The sequence below is a fragment of the Ruditapes philippinarum genome, unplaced genomic scaffold (genome assembly GCF_026571515.1).
Source record: "Ruditapes philippinarum isolate M1 unplaced genomic scaffold, ASM2657151v2 ctg645_1_1_1_1, whole genome shotgun sequence".
In the NCBI taxonomy this organism is placed as follows: Eukaryota; Metazoa; Mollusca; class Bivalvia; order Venerida; family Veneridae; genus Ruditapes; species Ruditapes philippinarum.
In genome coordinates this window covers 300,048-318,286 of record NW_026861731.1, presented here as the reverse complement: position 1 = coordinate 318,286, position 18,239 = coordinate 300,048, and the positions used below count along the sequence as shown (strand labels likewise).

The window sequence follows — 18,239 nt, the reverse complement described above, 5'->3', positions numbered from 1 at the left end:
CGTCACGACAAAACCAACATAATGGGTTTGCGACCAGCATGGATCCAGATCAGCCTGCGCATCCGCGCAGACTGATCAGGATCCATGCTGTTCGCTTACCAACCCTATTACAAGTAGAGAAACTGATAGCGAACAGCATGGATCCTGATCAGACTGCGCGGATGCGCAGGCTGGTCTGGATCCATGCTTGTCGCAAACCAATTATGTCGGTTTTGTCGTGACGCGGCTCATATTATGGCAGCTTGAATAGAATCCGATGCCGACAGCAGGCTGCAAAATTAAAGCAATGCGTCATGTTCTTTATATAATTGTTCGTTCTTTCAAAAGTTTAAGTCCTAATGTAAAACAGAAAGTTTATATGTCTGATCTATGTTTTAATGAACGTGTGGTCCATTAACAACTACCCATTAAACAAACAATAAAACATATGTGGCGTGGGCCTCGTATAGTAACTATATACATACTGTATACGACACAACTACCACGTAATACCACGTAAATTGCCAATTAGATGACCATATAACTTAGTGAAGAGGTACATAATGTGGTATTATACATTCGACATTTCATTAATCAACGCTACCCTGTTTAAACAAAACCTGGTCTTAAGTTTTGTCTAACAGATAAGATGTATACTTGCATATTGTAGACAGATAACCGAATAAGACTGTCTCAATTAGCTACAAAATTATTCTTAAAAGTGACAGCCTGTACTTCAGAGAGAAATTGTCTACTTTGATATAACATTTTTCTTTTTTTTAAGGGATTAAAGTTTTCTTTTATTCATCGTGTGTTTTAATTAACGGACTAAGTTTTTGTTGTTGTAATTAAATGTTTATTTAAATATGTCAACGAAACTGACTGTACTGTGTTAAATACGAAATACTTTCTACGTCAAAAATGAGGAAACGTGCACCTGGACGGACGCTGAAGACGTTTTTGGCATTCTTTAACGTTATATTCTGGGTAAGTAGGGTTTTATTTGATTGAAATACGCAATATGCTTCATTCAATTTGATTTTTTTTGCATTTAAGCTAGCTTAATAAATAGAATGAAATTGCACAGCTGTGATTCTTTCTGTACGTTAAAGATGCAAAATTTAGGGTGATATTGAGTGGAAACATGAACACAAAATCGTCGATTGCCGAGGCGTCATGACATTATTTGTTAACAATCATTTAATTTGGAAAAAAATACGAATCATTTAATTTTCTCTCAGACATAACAATTAATGACGTCACATTCATGTTCATATATACGTAATACTTAGAGGAATGATCATGAACCATTTACATAATGCTAAAAGCTTATCTTATGGTGGCTGATTTACGTCATGCCATTTTTTCGCAACGAGAATGCAAAAACATTAATAACTATTGAGAATCTTTGTGTTTTAGCTTTCTTGTGGCAAAAAAGCAACTTTATATCTGTATAATAACCAAAAAAACAACATCTTAAATCAGAACCACCACATAAAAAACGATTTTCATTAAAGATACGCGCTTTAAAGTGGATTGGTCTACATGCAATTGACAAATTTTGCAAAAGAGTTTCAAATATTGATAAAAACGATATAAATGTATCTGTTGGATTTTCTTATAAAGTATTTCTTAAAAAGAAAATGATGATAAAGTTTTAAGTGATTTAGTATGAATATCTATATGATAACATTTGTATATGATAAAAATAATATTTTGTTCTTGAACATTCTTTTGTATATAAACATACATAATATTGGATCATGATTCACACTCTTTCCAATATTTTCCAGATATAATTCTTTAGTTGCTTTCAACGTTATTGATTATTGCATTACAGACCTTCCATTACAGACCATTGCACTTTAAATAAGCTAAGGGCTATAACTCCGTACAAATTAGATATTAACCGGGCCATGAGAAACAAGATCAAATATTTCTTGTGAAATTTAATTAATATATCTGAAGTCCTGTAACCGTTTACTTGCTATATCCCACTCGTGACTTTTTGGCTCTTTTCGACAAACTTCGGATAATGAACAAACTGAAGAGCACATGGACTTCATGTAAATTAAACTCGCGAGAGGCGTGATTGTTATTTCTAAATATAGATAGATTCTTAGGACGCCAAAACAATCCTCCTCCAAAACACTTTCTGTTTGAATTATCAATGTTGTTCAAAACAAACATCTGACGTAACTTGTAAACAAGCACGCAATTTTTTGCGTAAACGAGGAAAGTTTTGTTGTTGTTGTTGGGTGTACTTTTTTAGTCAAACGTACTACCGTGGGAATAGGAAGTACCAATTGCAAATGTTAAGGTGTCAGTATTGCCAAAAAACACGAACACAAACAGCAAAAAACAATACTATTTACTCACCTTCATTAAATAATTTGTTTTTCATACAACATATTTGACATCTAAATTGTCTTTAACAAAACAAAACAAAAACGTGACATTAGTTATTGCAATAACATAAAATAATCTTTCCCCAATGATATTTGTAGATACAAACAAAAGTACATTGCATATTCTTGCACAAGAAGAGGCTAATATCAAAGCATGGAACGCGATTTTTTGAATTTTGAAACATTATTTATTGATACTGTTTAGTTCTCTCTCGAAGAACCAGCGCATTGACATTGAAAACTATAAAGATGGGCATTGTTTGCAAATAGTTCAAAAGAACTACTTTTTACTGCGGTGTAACAGAAATGCATGTAATCAGTCCGTAGAACATATAGAATTGTTATTCCGTTGTGAGATCTGTGTGTATGTATAATGTTCATTTTTAGGAACAGATAAAAGTAGTTATCTCTAGTTTTTTTTGCAGAATTCTATACTGCATTTGGGGGGGATGGGGGGTTGGGAGTTTTTGCAAATTTATCAAAAAAATCCGATTTTCTCTCATTATTTTGGTTTTAATCTTGAAATCGACAGGTGGCTATAGTCATACCACGACCCTGAGTCACATTTATGAGGTTCTTTTTTAGTCGTTGATACTCCTTAATCTTCACTTACTTCCTTCAAAACTGTTTATTCACTGATAAGTTACGCAACTTGTGTTTCGAATTGGAATGTAAATGGATTTAAATTTCTGATTAAACAGGCGGTAAACAATCGAAAGGATGTTTTGGTTCCTTCAGTATTTTCACCAGACGCTTGCATTACTTACATCGTTTTTGTTTTACATTATAGACGCTTGTTTATATCAATTATAAGGCGTGGGCGGGCGTCTGGAAGGGAGGTAACTCAGAAGTAATTGTCAATATATAAACAAATATACCAGCTGCATGTATATAGGCAGATTGCGACGTGCCTCTAAAACATATTACTTGTAATGGGCCTATTATATAAACTGAATTCTTTTTTTAAAACTTGAAGGAACTAAAAAAGATATACATGTACACAAACACGCCTTGTAAACCTTAAGATTACATGATGTTACGTATGTTGGAAATAAACAATATCAAACAATCGGAATTTTATGTTTAAATCTTGTAAAGTAATTAAAGTATCTAATATTTTAAAAAGTAACAGAATTTGTGTGATGGAAATTACGACATAAAAAACTTTATTTAATAAACAATACAAAAATTTATGTGCCTCTTCTTCTGACTTAAAAATTTATGAAAATTTCCTCCTTTTTAAAAATACACCTTTTGGAAATATCAAAAAAAATATATAAGAAAAATGTTAAAAAGCATTGCTTTTACGTAGGGTCTTTCATTTTGAAAGACCCTGTTTTACTTGGAATGATGTAAATCTGTTAGATAAAGCAAGAATTTAAAACTACATATGAGCCGCGTCACGACAAAACCAACATAATGGGTTTGGGACCAGCATGGGTCCAGACCAGCCTGCGCATCCGCGCAGTTTGATCAGGATCCATGCTGTTCGCTATCGGTTTCTGTACTTATTATAGAGTTTGTAAGCGAACAGCATGGATCCTGATCAGACTGTGCGGATGCGTAGGCTGGTCTGGATCCATGCTGGTCGCAAACCCATTATGTTGGTTTTGTCGTGACGCCGCTCATATAAAGTAAGAGCTCTTCATACACAATGGTGATAAAATTTTGGCGGCCTTTTTTTGTATTTTAGTTGATTGTGAAAGAGCATTTTTTAAGAAATTGATTTTTTATTTCCATACATATATCACAGTATATAAACGATTTGAACCCCAACCGGATCTTGTGAGAAGATGTCAGTGTCAACCATTTTCTGACGCTTGACTTATTTAATATATTGGTATTTATATTGATACTTATGGACGTTAGGTTAGTAAATCTTTATTTATATCATAGAAGAGAAACTTTATTAAACGTTTAAGTTATGCAAAATATCAATGTTAACATTAAAGCTATAAAATAATCGAAACTCACGAACTGCTTTCATGTGATCAACACTGAACACGAACAAAAATCTGTCTTATTTCAAGGTTTATTTAGTTAAACATTGAATTGTGATATCGAACTACTAAAATAATCAATAACAAATGATAATTTAGTCATCTGCAAAAAAAATTGCTGTATTTGGAACATTAAATTAAGAGTTTAACCAAGGAGGTCAATTCCGTAAACTGAACGTTACTTGCTGGTGATTGTGAACCCTACTTGTGAGTTTACGAATTTTATCTGTACCCTGACTTGTGAGTATTTTAAAAGATTTAATGGAGAGAACGTTTATCATTTAACGTATTTATATGTTTATTGACAGGCAAAATGGAAGAATTCAGTCGTGTTAATTGCCCACTTTCTCTTAAAAAAAATCGGAAACACTATTGTTCACAGTTTTGACATAAGAACAAATTTAAAGCTTAAAATAACAATTTCTCAGTTTGACAACAATAGCATAAACATTAAAATCATACTCCAAAGACGTAAGAATTATTCCAAAAGAATTGAAAAAAATAAATAAGGACTTTTAAAGCAAATGATATTACAAAAACAGTAAAAGTTTCAAGACAAGAAGGACTTGAAAAATAATCTCCAATCAAGAAATGTCAAAAAATCAAATCGCCTGTTAAAGATGTTCACACATCGACAAAAGATACGTTTTAGTACAGATGACTAAGAGTTTTAGTTTAAACTTGGAGTCAAATTATTCCACAGATCCCACATTTAAGTTGTGTTTTCAGGGGAATGTTTGTTACACGAAAGCTACTGTCAAGACCCTCAACTACAAATGATTCATCAAAATCCATCTGAAATACATGTATATGGCAATTTATAGAAAGGAACTGGATTTATATATATCTTTTGACTTAATATCACTTATGATAGCCAATGATAAACTTTTCAAGTTGTGTGAAAAGAAAACTAACAGGTGGTCTTAGACACTGGTAAGACTGTTTACTATTTAAAAATAAGTGGAAATAAACTTGCAAGAGTGAAAACTACCTTTTACACATTTAACAACAATATGCAGGAAACTCCTTAAAATGATTTATTATGAGTGGTCCTAGTCGCGCATGTAAGAAATAGAAACTCAAGGCATTTATGAGAATATAAAACCGTGTTTCAAAAAGCATAATGAAATCAACGGTACGTGTAAAGCTTTCAACATGTTGAAATAAGTAATCCTGTGATGATCTTTCGAGGAGAATGGATTGATATGTGACGTTATATAACGGTCACGTCAAGACGTTGAACTTAATAGTAGAAACGTTTATAGTACTTATGTTACATCTTAGCTAAATATATCTTTTCAAAGAAAAATGAATGGTAAATGAAGATAAGATTTGTTGGTTGATAATTCCTGTCAAGAAATAATTTTCTTTCTAATTCGTATTACCAGCTACTTTATGCTTGTATTTCCGTGGAAAGTGAGAACATGATGAAGGTCCATTCATGTGCAGTATTGGTTACTTATATAGAAATAAAAGATGTGTCATGCTCTTGTGACACAATAACTTCATATTCTGCAAGATATAATTTGGAACATAGGACAAAAACAATAAAAAATCATCAAAAGTGACTCGCAAGCTATGGTTCAGTGAAAACACAAGTAGGGTACAGATCATTAAAATTGTTTTAGCAAGACGGGTACAGTTATCAGAATGTTCGCCTCTATTATTTACTATGTTTTTATCAATATTCAAAGATATCCACACAAGTGTCTGTGCGGTAAGACAAGTTTAGACAATAAAGTTAAGATTCAGATATGAGTTATAGTGAAATAAAACAATTTTAGGCATAAATTTGCTTGTGTTATCGGCGTGTGTTGACATAAACAAAACACGTAGCGAAGAGCAGAGAGTTTTATGCGCATTAATTTAAAGAAGCTGGATATAAATGTATCTATAAGCAAAGAAAAAATATTTCTTAACATGATTCAAATGTTTACATACTGTCTCAGATTAAATGCAAGCCGTCTTAAAAAGTTTTATCGGTCACCCCGCCTGTTTGTACTGAAGTGATGTTGAGATCTTCTCACAAGATCCGGTTTGGGTACAAATCGTTTATATACTGTGTATATAGCATTATAATAAGACTAATTTTCTTTTCGGACATGCATTTTGAAATTAAAATGGCAACTATATCACTGGTACAAATAGTGATGGCTAACTTTTAGTCATTGTTTTATCGCAAAATAAGTTAAAGGCCCATTATGCCTTAGAAATGCTATCATTTTTATTTCACTATGACTTTAAATTGTTGGTATCTTATTACTGTTATTTGTTACTATTTCAAAAAAATACTCATTTGCCATATAGATAACTATCTTATTTTGCTTTGTTGGCAATTGATATAATTATACTGAATTAATATTTTGTTTGGAAGTCAAATCTTGCTTTGTTTACATTTTGCTGCCTTCACGACACTTTCTTGCATATTCAGCGCTACTTTATTTAGCTGTTTAAAATTTAACATACTCTCAATCTATGGTTAAAACATTATTTAATACATGTTTGACATTTCTAATAAATGTGGATTTCGGAGACATAATGTATAAATGAGCCGTGTCACGACAAAACCAACATAATGGGTTTGCGACCAGCATGGATCCAGACCAGCCTGCGCATCCGCGCAGTCTGATCAGGATCCATGCTGTTCGCTTAACAACTCTATTAGAGAAACTGATAGCGAACAGCATGGATCCTGATCAGACTGCGCGGATGCGCAGGCTGGTCTGGATCCATGCTGATCGCAAACCCATTATGTTGGTTTTGTCGTGACACGGCTCAAATGTGCCTTTTAAGTGACGTATTCATCATGATTATTCCGTATGCGTAAAAACTTATTATATTATTTGACGTATGTATCGAGTACGTTTGTTTTGCATATAATCTTAATATAATATATATGTTTTTATATCTGACAGCAAAATTAAGGAAAGTGTTACTATAAATAACTATTTAAAACGCCATTAACTCTACATGAAGTATACGTATTAGATACAAACCTCTTAATTTAACAAAAACAAACGATTAGCGCAATAAATTACTGGTACTGCTATCCGTATTAAATACCAAAGCGCGTGGCTTTTTTCTTGGCTACAGAAATATTTAAGGATGTCCGCAGTTTCGGATGTCGCCGTCAAAACACATTCTTAACACGTTTTCCCGTGAAATTCGCCTTTAAAATAACCTTAGTGTCCGGTGACAGAATATTAATGTTGTTTAACCTCTTAAAAGACAGCTAATGTTTAAATATTGACTTTTGAAGTATCTGCAGACGATAATTTGAAGTTGTATCTTTGAAAGAACCCTAGCGGAAAGGAGAATAAAATATGTGTCCCTGCCAAGTTTGGATGCTAGTGCACTCTTATATTTTTCAAACTAGAATAAAACTTTTCTTAATTTTGAAGGAAAAATAAAATAAATCAACAAAAATTATCAAAAAAAATGCATGGTACAAATTTCAATAGATTTATTAAACAATCTACCCTTTAAATTTAAAGGGTAGTAGCACACGCACTCTAGTACCTTCCTGGTCCCCTCGTCTTCAGTCAGCACATTGGCAGCTAGTTCCGTGCCACATTAAACGTTACTTGTAGAAACGAAAGAAAACTTGAAATCTTAAACGTGGCATTGGTTCTTAATAAACCTTTTACCGCATGAGCATATTGCGAAAAATGGCCGTTTTCATTGAAAAGCCTCCTGTAACAAGTTCAAACTACTATGAAACTATGAAAAATGATTCAATACTGATGAAACTTGGCACACATGTTGACTAGACCATAGCCTTTATGCTCAATCGTAAATTTCCTGTTACCATGGCAACGGGGGGACGTCTCAAAATTGCCATAAATCACTATTTTGCATTGTGTTTTTTTCCATCAAAACTGATTTCAAAGTGCTGCAACTTCTCAATGAATTGAGATAGAGTTAAAGGCTTCTCAGCGTCGGTTACTAGTTACCCTAAGATCGACCTGAGGCCATTTGTAGCCTGTCACATGTCCAAAATTTTCTTGGCGATGAGAGGAACTACCGCCGTCCTTCAAACCCCCCAAACAGAAGGGGGGGGGGGTGTGCAACCCCTTAATGTAACATTTGGATTGGGGGCCGCGCCGAAAAAGTGGTCACTTTTTTCAACAACATTTCTCAAACGAAAAACAGTGTTTCGGGCCTAAATAGGGCATTTTTTCACTGTTTTAGGCCTCAAAAAAAGGGGGGGGGGGCAAAAAAGCCATAAAAACACGTCTATGTGAGGGAAAAGGTTAAAACATTTCCTCACAACGACGTGCTCACCGAGGGGCGAGAGATGTCACCACACACTGTTTCATTTCGCTTTTAATAAAATTATTATATGTTAAAGGCTGAGTACGTTTAAATTCCTTTTAAATCACAAAGAGCATGATGATATTATGGATTTTCTAGAGCGTCATGCGAAACTAGAAACTAGAATAACATTATACATGTACTAAACTTTTACGTCGTTAGAGTTTCGGATTTCTGGAAGAAGTGCGTTAAAGGCACATAATGCCTCAGAAATTAAAAACTTGTCCTTGAGAATTTTAAATTTTTAGATAACTGTTTTAGAGCATTTTAGATGCGCTGACATCACCTGAAGAAAATAGAACATCATAAAAGTATCAAAATGTAAACAAAGAAGTATTTTGACTTCCATACAAAAAGACATAAATCACCAAAACTAGAACTGTAATAATTGCCAAATGGCAACAGCAGCAAAAATTGTTTCAGGTAATTGACTTAATTACCAAATGAGAAACTTTTTTGTACACAATAACTTGACACAAAAAAAAACTGAAAAAAGATCTATCTAAATATCATTGTTGGGGCATAATGGGCCTTTAATGTCAGCAAATGCCAAATTACCTTTTTATAAGAGAAAATCGATTTCTTTTAGTCTTTTTATTGTTAAATATAACATTTTTAGAATATCTTATAGTATGTGAGTCATGTGTGAAAAAAGTTAAATCAAATTGGGTGGAAATTGACTAAGAACGGGTGAATCTCATTTCATATTGTTTCTTCTTCTTGAGATTTCCCTCTTGCTGATATTTCTGACAATCTGTAACAAAACATCAAGGTATCTTTTAAATTAAAAAAGGACGGGAATACATTATTATTGTCTTTGCTCGTCCTCGGCAACTTTTAAAGATATACCCTCGTGGTCCTTGTCCGCCATGTCCCCCTGTGTATTTAACCATGCCGCTTGTTCATCTCTATCGTTTAAATATCGTTAAATATATCGTTAAATATTTTTGTATAACTGCTTTAATCTTAAAGATATGATAAATCATTATACTAAAATGTATTTCTCTTATAGTTTGCAGGTGTCGGATTTCTTGGCTTAGGTATTTGGTTGTACCTTACATTACACGACTTCCGGGCCGCTCTTGATCATGCGCATTTTGTTCTTCCGGCGTATCTACTCATCATTTCCGGCGGAGCTGTTGTTATATTTGGAGTTATTGGGTGTTTAGCAATATTTGCAGAAAATAGATGTCTTTTAGCGTTTGTAAGTACATGTACTTGTAAAAATAGTTACTAGATTTTATGTAAGGAGACTTTACGTCCCTATGAAAAGGGGAGATTCCTTCTTTAGGTGCCGATCCGTTCTTCATCGGCCATGATAGACTTACACCGAATTTCCATCAGCTTGTACATGTAGAAAGACTTCAGTGTCCATACCGGAGCTCGAACCCACAACAGCGATAGACAAATGATTCTTAGTCTGTGATATGTAATTTGTTATTCGAAGGCCCCTGTATTATTTAAAGAATTGATATAATTATGTTTTATATTTCATAATAATGCAGACAACTTTGACATCACCCAAAATCATGTTAAGCATTTGAATAATATAATTCAAAAGTTTACGATACATCAAACTTAAAAGTAACGGATATGGTAAATTCTTTATAGTCAGTAGTTGACTTGTTTTCAATCGCAAGTTTTCAGCCCTTTCCGTCAGTATTCGGATAAGGATAAGGTTATCATTGATAAAAGTAGAGATGTTCCGATTGGTTTGTTTTCTTTTTCAGTACTGGTTTTGCATAATTTGTGTTTTAGCCGCAGATGTAGCAACGTGTGTCAAATCATTTCTTTTAAATGACGAGGTAAATAGACCAAATTTATTTAGATATATAATTTACGTTTTAATAAACGGTTAAATAAATGTTTGTACTTTCAAAGGTAGGTCAAAATGATCCGAAGTCATATGATTTTAAAAGAATGTCAAACGAAGGTCTTCATATGACAGTCCGACTTATGATTTTAAATGCAGGTCAAACATATGTTGTTTTTTTATTAAAGGTCAGATATGTGTTTTTAAATATACTCCAATGAATGCTTTTGTATATAGGTTAAACTTACGCTTTTCTGCGAGTCCTTTCTATTTAATATGAAAAGCGCTTGTGTTAGTGGTATTCAAACAACTACACTAATATAAAAAGATAACTTTAAGATGATTAGAATAAGGTTTTATTGTTCATAAAGCTAAATCAATGCTGTTATGTTCATTAAGACTCAAGGTGCGCATGCGCGGAGGGTGGGGGCGGAGGGGGTTCTAGCACATAAGGACACCTTGTGGTTGTTATGTTTCCTATAGGTAAGCCAAGACGCATCCTGGGATAGTGACCGCATATATTTCTTTCTTTCTTTCTTTCTTTCTTTCTTTCTTTCTATCTTTCTTTCTTTCTTTTCTTTCTTTCTTTTTTTTCTTTCTTTCTTTATTTTCTTTCTTTCTTTCTTTTTTTCTCGTACAGTTTGTCATTTGGCAACGTATCTTTGATTGTGCATATCATGAATATATTTTATTGAACCCATGATCCATTTGTCATGAGTTTTGCCTTTCGGAAAGCACTGTAATTTAGAAGAAAGGAATATTCTGTGACCGCAATTTAACCCAAAGTTATCCAAAGTTCACAAAGCGGTATGAAGAAAGTGATTGTTTTATCACATCATTGTAAATATACTCTCTTTATTATCTATTTAACCTACGAAATGTTTATTCTTTTGAGTAAAGATCCTCTAAATATTAACAAAACTTCAGTGCTAGTTTCTCTTTGATGATTGTGTGGTATCAAAGTGAATCATTTATACCGACAAACTGTATACATTATAAAGCAAATGTTGGCACAAACCTTGCATCTTTGAACTACAACCTTGATCTACCTCGGCAAAACGTTTGCTTTTACTTTTAAGTCAGGTTTAAACCACCCTCTTTGTGAATAATACAAAATAAATACCGCAAACAACTAATGCAGGACGACTGACCTGATAAAAGAATTATCAAGAAAATTTAAACTATCCTTTTCAAAGGCTAATTATTCAAACAAGGTTAAAGGGTTTGCTTATATTCAAACATTTTCCCTCTGTACATCTGTGACAATTTCATGTATATCAAATAGATTCTTCAAATCTAAACTCCTCAATCTTGAATATGACGTCTTTAAAGATGGCGGCCAAGACATCGTCTCGCTCTGGCTATATCTTGTAAAAGACGATATTCGTCTGGGTTATAAGGCAGTGTTCGTTCGCGAGAAAGTAGCACAAGTCCTACAACTACTGCAAACTTTTGTCTTTTCCTGATTTAGAAAGGGACTTGATTGTAATCAGTTTCAAAATATCATTGTTATTCTTTCTTCCACTGTATAAAAGAAACATATCTCAAACTTTTGCCACAAAAAAGGTGGCACATGGAGGCCGCCATTTTACCATATTCCAACCAGTCGCCTTAGTATGTCAGAGGTCTATTGCGAAGCTAGCCGAGGGGATCAGATTGTCATTTTCAATTGAACGCTTTCAAAATGAATATATGTGAATTAACTTTAAAACATTAAAGGTACATTATGCCTCAGAAACCCATATTTATAAAATTCTTAAGAAATGTCAAACATGTGTCAATAATGTTTCAATAATGGATTTAGAGTATGTTAGATGTTGAACAGCTGAAGAAAGTAGCGCTGAACGTGCAGTGATGTGTAGTAAAGGTAGCAAAATGTAAACAAGTAGTATTTTGATTTCCATACAAAACACTAATTCACTATAATTATACCAATTGCTAATAAAGCGAGAGAAGAAAGTTAATCTAATGTGGCAAATGTGTATTTCTTGGTATTTCTTGGAAACTGTAACAAGATGCCAAAAATTTAAAGATTTTGTGAAATAAAAATGATAGCATTTCTGAGGCATAATGGGCCTTTAAAACAATATTATTTTTATTTCATGTAACATTTTACATGTACATATTTCCAGGTGGAATCTCATGTAAGATACAGACTAAATGTGACGTCATCATATAAATACATGTATGACGAGGATATAACAGAGGCGATTGATAATCTTCAAAAAACGGTAAGAATATGTTACAATCGGAACGTCCTCAGGTATTATCTATAATAACGATAGTTTCTTAGCGTAGGTTAGACCGAAATACCGTATCTGCTCTGTATATTCATACTATATTGTGTTCGAGGTCCCTGTCCGAAGATTGACAGAAAAGGCCGAAAAGTTCCGATTGATTATGTTAAAGATACGTCATCTTCACCCTAAAATTGCTAAATTTATGTAAATTACAATTTCAATAAACAACTTGATTTATTGCATTGAATAGAGTTATGGTCATAAATTTATCAATAATTCGTAAAAAATCTTTAAAACACCGGTGCATTCCGTTTCGTTTCGTTACTTTCCACGTCTAGAAAAAAATAAAAAAGCACCTGTCTTACAAGGAGCAATAAATATATATTATCACCTTATGCACAAGATAAATGAGCCGCGTCACGACAAAACCAACATAATGGGTTTGCGACCAGCATGGATCCAGACCAGCCTGCGCCTCTGCGCAGTCTGATCAGGGCTATCAGTGTCTTTACTTGTTTTAGGGTCGGTAAGTGAACAGCATGGATCCTGATCAGACTGCGCGGAGGCGCAGGCTGGTCTGGATCCATGCTGGTCGCAAACCCATTATGTTTGTTTTGTCATGACACGGCTCAAATAAAGTTTTACTTCTTTAGAAAGGACAATCATGAAATTTATAGTTTTAGAGAATGTGAAATGTTTGTTTCCTAAAGAAAGTAGCGATAAATGTGAAATAATTTGTTATAAATGTAGCAAAATGTAAATGAAGTGGTATTTTGACTTCCATACAAAATACTAATTCACTATAACTGTACTTATTGGCAAAAAGAAAACAGATGAAAAAGATGGTTCTGAGTAACTTTTTGGATTCTAAAAAAGTAAACCAGAATTAAAAAGCTTTTGAGAAATAAAAATAAAAACTTTTCAGAGGCATAATGTGCCTTTAAGAACAATTATCATTAACATTCATCAAAATCGTGAGCTTGAAACGGTGTCGGAGTCATTTATAGGATCATTAATTAAAAACTCATTCTCTTTTGGCTTAGAATTTTAGAGGAAGTGTTAATCGAGTCTGGAATTTCCATTAGCCATAAGACACACTCTGAAAATCAGGAAAACTTGTGAAGACACTTGGCACAACAATAATGATTGCGTTATTCTTTGTTATTTAAAATTTATGGTCACTGGCATTCGTGTTTTTCATATTTATTTATTTTGAATATCAGGTTTTCTGTGCGTGGTGGTGCAGATTTTTCTTTTTACTTTTAAATAGTATCTAGTAAACATGATACCTGCTCAATATTCAGTGCTGGCATATTATCTTAAATCTGTAAACTTCAACAGTGTGTGTTGTCTCCCTTGAATTTTTGTTGCGTTTTTTTTTCTTTGTTGTATTTTTATTTTTATTTTTTTTATTTTATAAATTATTTTTATCTATTTTTTATATTTATTATTATTATTATTATTATTATTATTATTATTGTTATTATTAAAACAGTTTTCTTTCAAGCTAGATTGTAAAAAAAAACAAAGTATGTTACTCACATTTGAGTCTGCTTTTCGAATAATCAAATATAGGTCTATAAAGGTCACTCCTGAGTTTTAAACATATATTGCCGCTCCTCAAATTTGTACAGAAAATATTCTTCAAATATATCTGTAACCAAAATTGTTTTATTTCTTACCATAATTGTTTTTTTTCTTATCATTACAGTACGAATGTTGCGGGGTACGGAACCACAGTGATTGGTCCGGCACAGCGTACAATATTAGAGCACGTAGTCTGGTTGCTAGGGGATACCACGCCTACCCTTCTTCCTGCTGTAAACACAATAATTGTAGTCTAGATTTATCTAACAGTCCAGAAATATACAGTCAGGTAGTATATTTACGTAACTATGTTACTAAAATGTTCAAAATTTTGAAATAATTAATAATGGATGCTTAAGATCTACCAACATAATCATAAGTTTTTTGGATTTTTTTTCCTTACAACACTACAATGTTTTATTGTTATTATTAACATCATTTATGTTATCATCATCATCTTCATCATCATGACAATCATTATTATCATCATCATCATCATCATCATTTTTACTATTATTATTATCATTATTATAATTATTATTATTATTATTATGAGTGTATTATTTTTCACTATTATTATAATTATTATGAGTTTGTTATTATTATTATTATTATTTCTATTATTATTATATTTTTTCTTGTATTGTTATTATTGTCATTATTATTCATATTATTATCATCATTATTATTATTATCATTATTATTATTATTATTATTATTATTATCATCATCATCATTATTTTGCATGGTAGTGGTTTGTTGTTTAAGTTTGTATCGTCTCTTCTGTTTTTCTATCTTTTGTTTGTTAAACGTTATAAATTGAAGGTTACAGAATTATTTCAATCGACTCAAATCAAATAGATTTCTCTTGTATTTTAGTATAATAATTTTGCCTTTACTACAAAGGGGAGGCCACTGATCGAATGCAGAGGAGCACTGAGTATTATTAGGGTTGAATAAGTTAAAATTTCCTTTCTTAGCTTATAGAAACATTTATGGAATTTTACCATTATTTTTCAATATCTTTATGTGGTTAGATTCTAGTTCAGTATTACGTCAATTTCCGAACAGCCACGCCTATGTTATAAGTATTTTGGAAGCATCGTAAGTGATTTCCTAAGCACCCTCAGGATTTTATAGATATGCTATACTCTGACACCTGTTTATTTTGATTTTTTTCAGGGCTGTTTACATCCAGTGGTGAATAAATTAAGTTTCATATTGGTGCTGGTTGGCTGGTCCACCCTGGCAATATCTGCTTACCTTGTAAGTTGAAATACCTAATTTTTCATTCAAAAGTATGATCCCGAACGGGTTTTATTTAAAGATACCGTACGGGTGTTTGGGGTGGGGAGCTGAGCGTCCCATTAACATTTACCCCCACCTCCTATCCCACCACACCGCACTTCCACCTGTAAGTTAAATAACACAAATGCTGTAATGGGTTTCAGGTAAATCACTAGCTGTTAAGATTATGCCCTGGAAAAGTGTTTTTAATGATTGATATTTGACGTCATATAAATCGTGACATCATAAAGAATTGTAGACCAAAATTATAATAGAATTGGAAGAAAGGAAAGAAATAAAAAAAAATTTAAATAATTAATTTAATTATAAATGTGATTGCTATAATGGATAGTGTAAACCACGAAGGTGTAAACGCGATGGCACGATGCTGAAGTTAACGATAACACGATGGTATAATCTAGATGACACGATGGCAAATGGTCAAAATGATGAAAATGCGATATAACATCGCGTTCCCCAACATACAATCGCGTTATCGCGAATTCACCATCGTTTCATCGCATTTTTCGTCATCGTACCTTTAGGTTTACACCATAGCGTGCGTAAAATATAAATTAAAGTCACGATTGTCCAAACGGAACACCGTACACAGCTCTGTTGCTTGCATTAAAAAATATATTCAATTTTAATTTCAGATAATAGAAAGTTTCATGGTGTGCTGTTACCGTGTAGCGGTGCCGAGGTAGCGACCAGACGAGCCAATTTCCTGTCAAGTTGTTTATGAAATCCTCTCTTAAACTGTTCTATATTTCTCCAGAAGTCATAGACGAACGGTAAACAGCTGGAGGAAAAAGAATTTGAATAATTTCGTGTTATACTTCGCAGAAATTAATATGAGGTCTGTTTTTCAAGAGATGAGATTGTGTTAAGAAATGCGAAATGTTATCTTTTTAGCGGAATGCACGTAGATCTGTATTGATTCTTACTGAACCAGAAATATCCCGAAAGGTCGAAATAAATTTGCCCTTTCCTTTCTTCTGAGTATCAAATTAAGATTTGCCTACTTTTGTGTCATTTTTGTTCCAAATATTTAATTACACGTTCTCATTATGTGTTTCTTGTTGAAAAAGAACAAAGAATAATTGGTGATTTTCTATTTGAATTAAATAATTAAATTCATTGTGTAATTATGTTAGTTATTATTTTCATTTTTAGGATGGTTTAGAAGGTTTGTTACGGGAGAAAAACACGCAATCGTATGTTACGAAACTCGCAAATTTTTGTCAAGTAATAATCAATCCCTAAAATAGTATGCATCTTAATCTACGTTTAGCACGCATTAAAGTAAAACGTCTGCTGTTATTTTATATTCATCTTATTTTTTCACATATATGGAAGTAAGATAAAAGTCATATCAAAGTATGTACAACTGAGGTCACGAATTACCGTCTCGAGCTATATGGCAAATAAGAACTGTTCTTTGAAACTGTAACTGAACACCAAAGATAAAAATCCTTTGAAAAATAAAATTGTTGAGGCTTAATGGACCTTTTAAGCTCAAGCGAGTCTTTATAAAATTGTAAAATGACAATACCCTTTGTATTATGAAATGTCAGAATATAGTTCCAGATTTTTTACAATATTTACTTCCCTTGCCAAAAGTGGCAGCCATTTAAGGTATAATTCACAAAATATGAAAATTATTTTATAGCGTGCTCGAAGTGGCCCGAAGGGCTTGCTCGCAAAGCGAGCTTTACGGAAACGCGAGTACCTGCTAGAGAGTGATGGCTTTGAAAACTTTCACCGGAAGTACTGCAAAATTGACACATCGCACCTTTTCGAATTACAAGATAACGATAAAAGCAGGAATTCTAATTGAAAACGGATGCGTAGACTGGTGTCCTGCGCACTTTTATAGGAACCATGACAGGGAACCAGAATAAACGGAAGCAGTGCATAAAATACCGAATGACACCTTTAAAACAGAAAATGTAAAATAAAAATGAACGATTATTTTAACCGACTTTCCCGTTCATAGGCTTTGCCTTATTTTATACTACAAGGAGCTCGCTTTGAGGCTTTGCCTTATTCATATTAAATTTTATAATTATAAAACAGGTGATTTACATTAATTATTTTTTATACATATGCAGCAAAATATTATTATAGCACCAATATGTAAACAATTTTATCTGACGGCTTTCATTTAAAGCATATAATATATTGGGAATGACCCCCAACAATTGGCGGCCAGGGGAGGTAATTATTGCTATGTGAAAAGCATCTATAGCCAAAATTTTCATATTTGTTTTAGTACTTTTCAAAAACACACTGCTACCCATTAAAGACACACTGCTGGGTGTGAAACAAATTAAGAAGGCCGACCAGGGTTTACAGGTACGTCGGACTCGTTTTAGTTCAAGACGCATACCACCAATGTCTTCACGTCGTGTTTGGAGGCGTATATGATTTGGAAACATTGTTACATATGTAGCTAAACTATATTTACATTAACACATATCATTAATTCATAAAACAAACACAATTACGTTTACGCTCGGAGAATCAAAACATTTTATTACACAATAGCTTGAATTGTTACAGCCGTGGAAATAAGATCAAACGCTCGGTAAGTTTCTTTGTTGCTTCA

At 32.9% G+C, this 18,239-nt stretch overlaps 1 protein-coding gene across 1 annotated transcript; it reads left to right on the top strand.

Moving 5' to 3' along the window:
• The first annotated feature begins 578 nt into the window (after positions 1-578).
• LOC132716635 (tetraspanin-3-like) lies at positions 579-18,232 on the top strand. The gene is made up of 7 exons (XM_060699946.1): positions 579-966; positions 9,714-9,905; positions 10,432-10,506; positions 12,647-12,745; positions 14,466-14,630; positions 15,524-15,607; positions 16,285-18,232. The coding sequence occupies exons 1-7, from the start codon at positions 901-903 to the stop codon at positions 16,333-16,335; spliced, it is 732 nt and encodes a 243-aa protein (XP_060555929.1). The 5' UTR covers positions 579-900; the 3' UTR covers positions 16,336-18,232.
• The last annotated feature ends 7 nt before the right edge of the window (positions 18,233-18,239 follow it).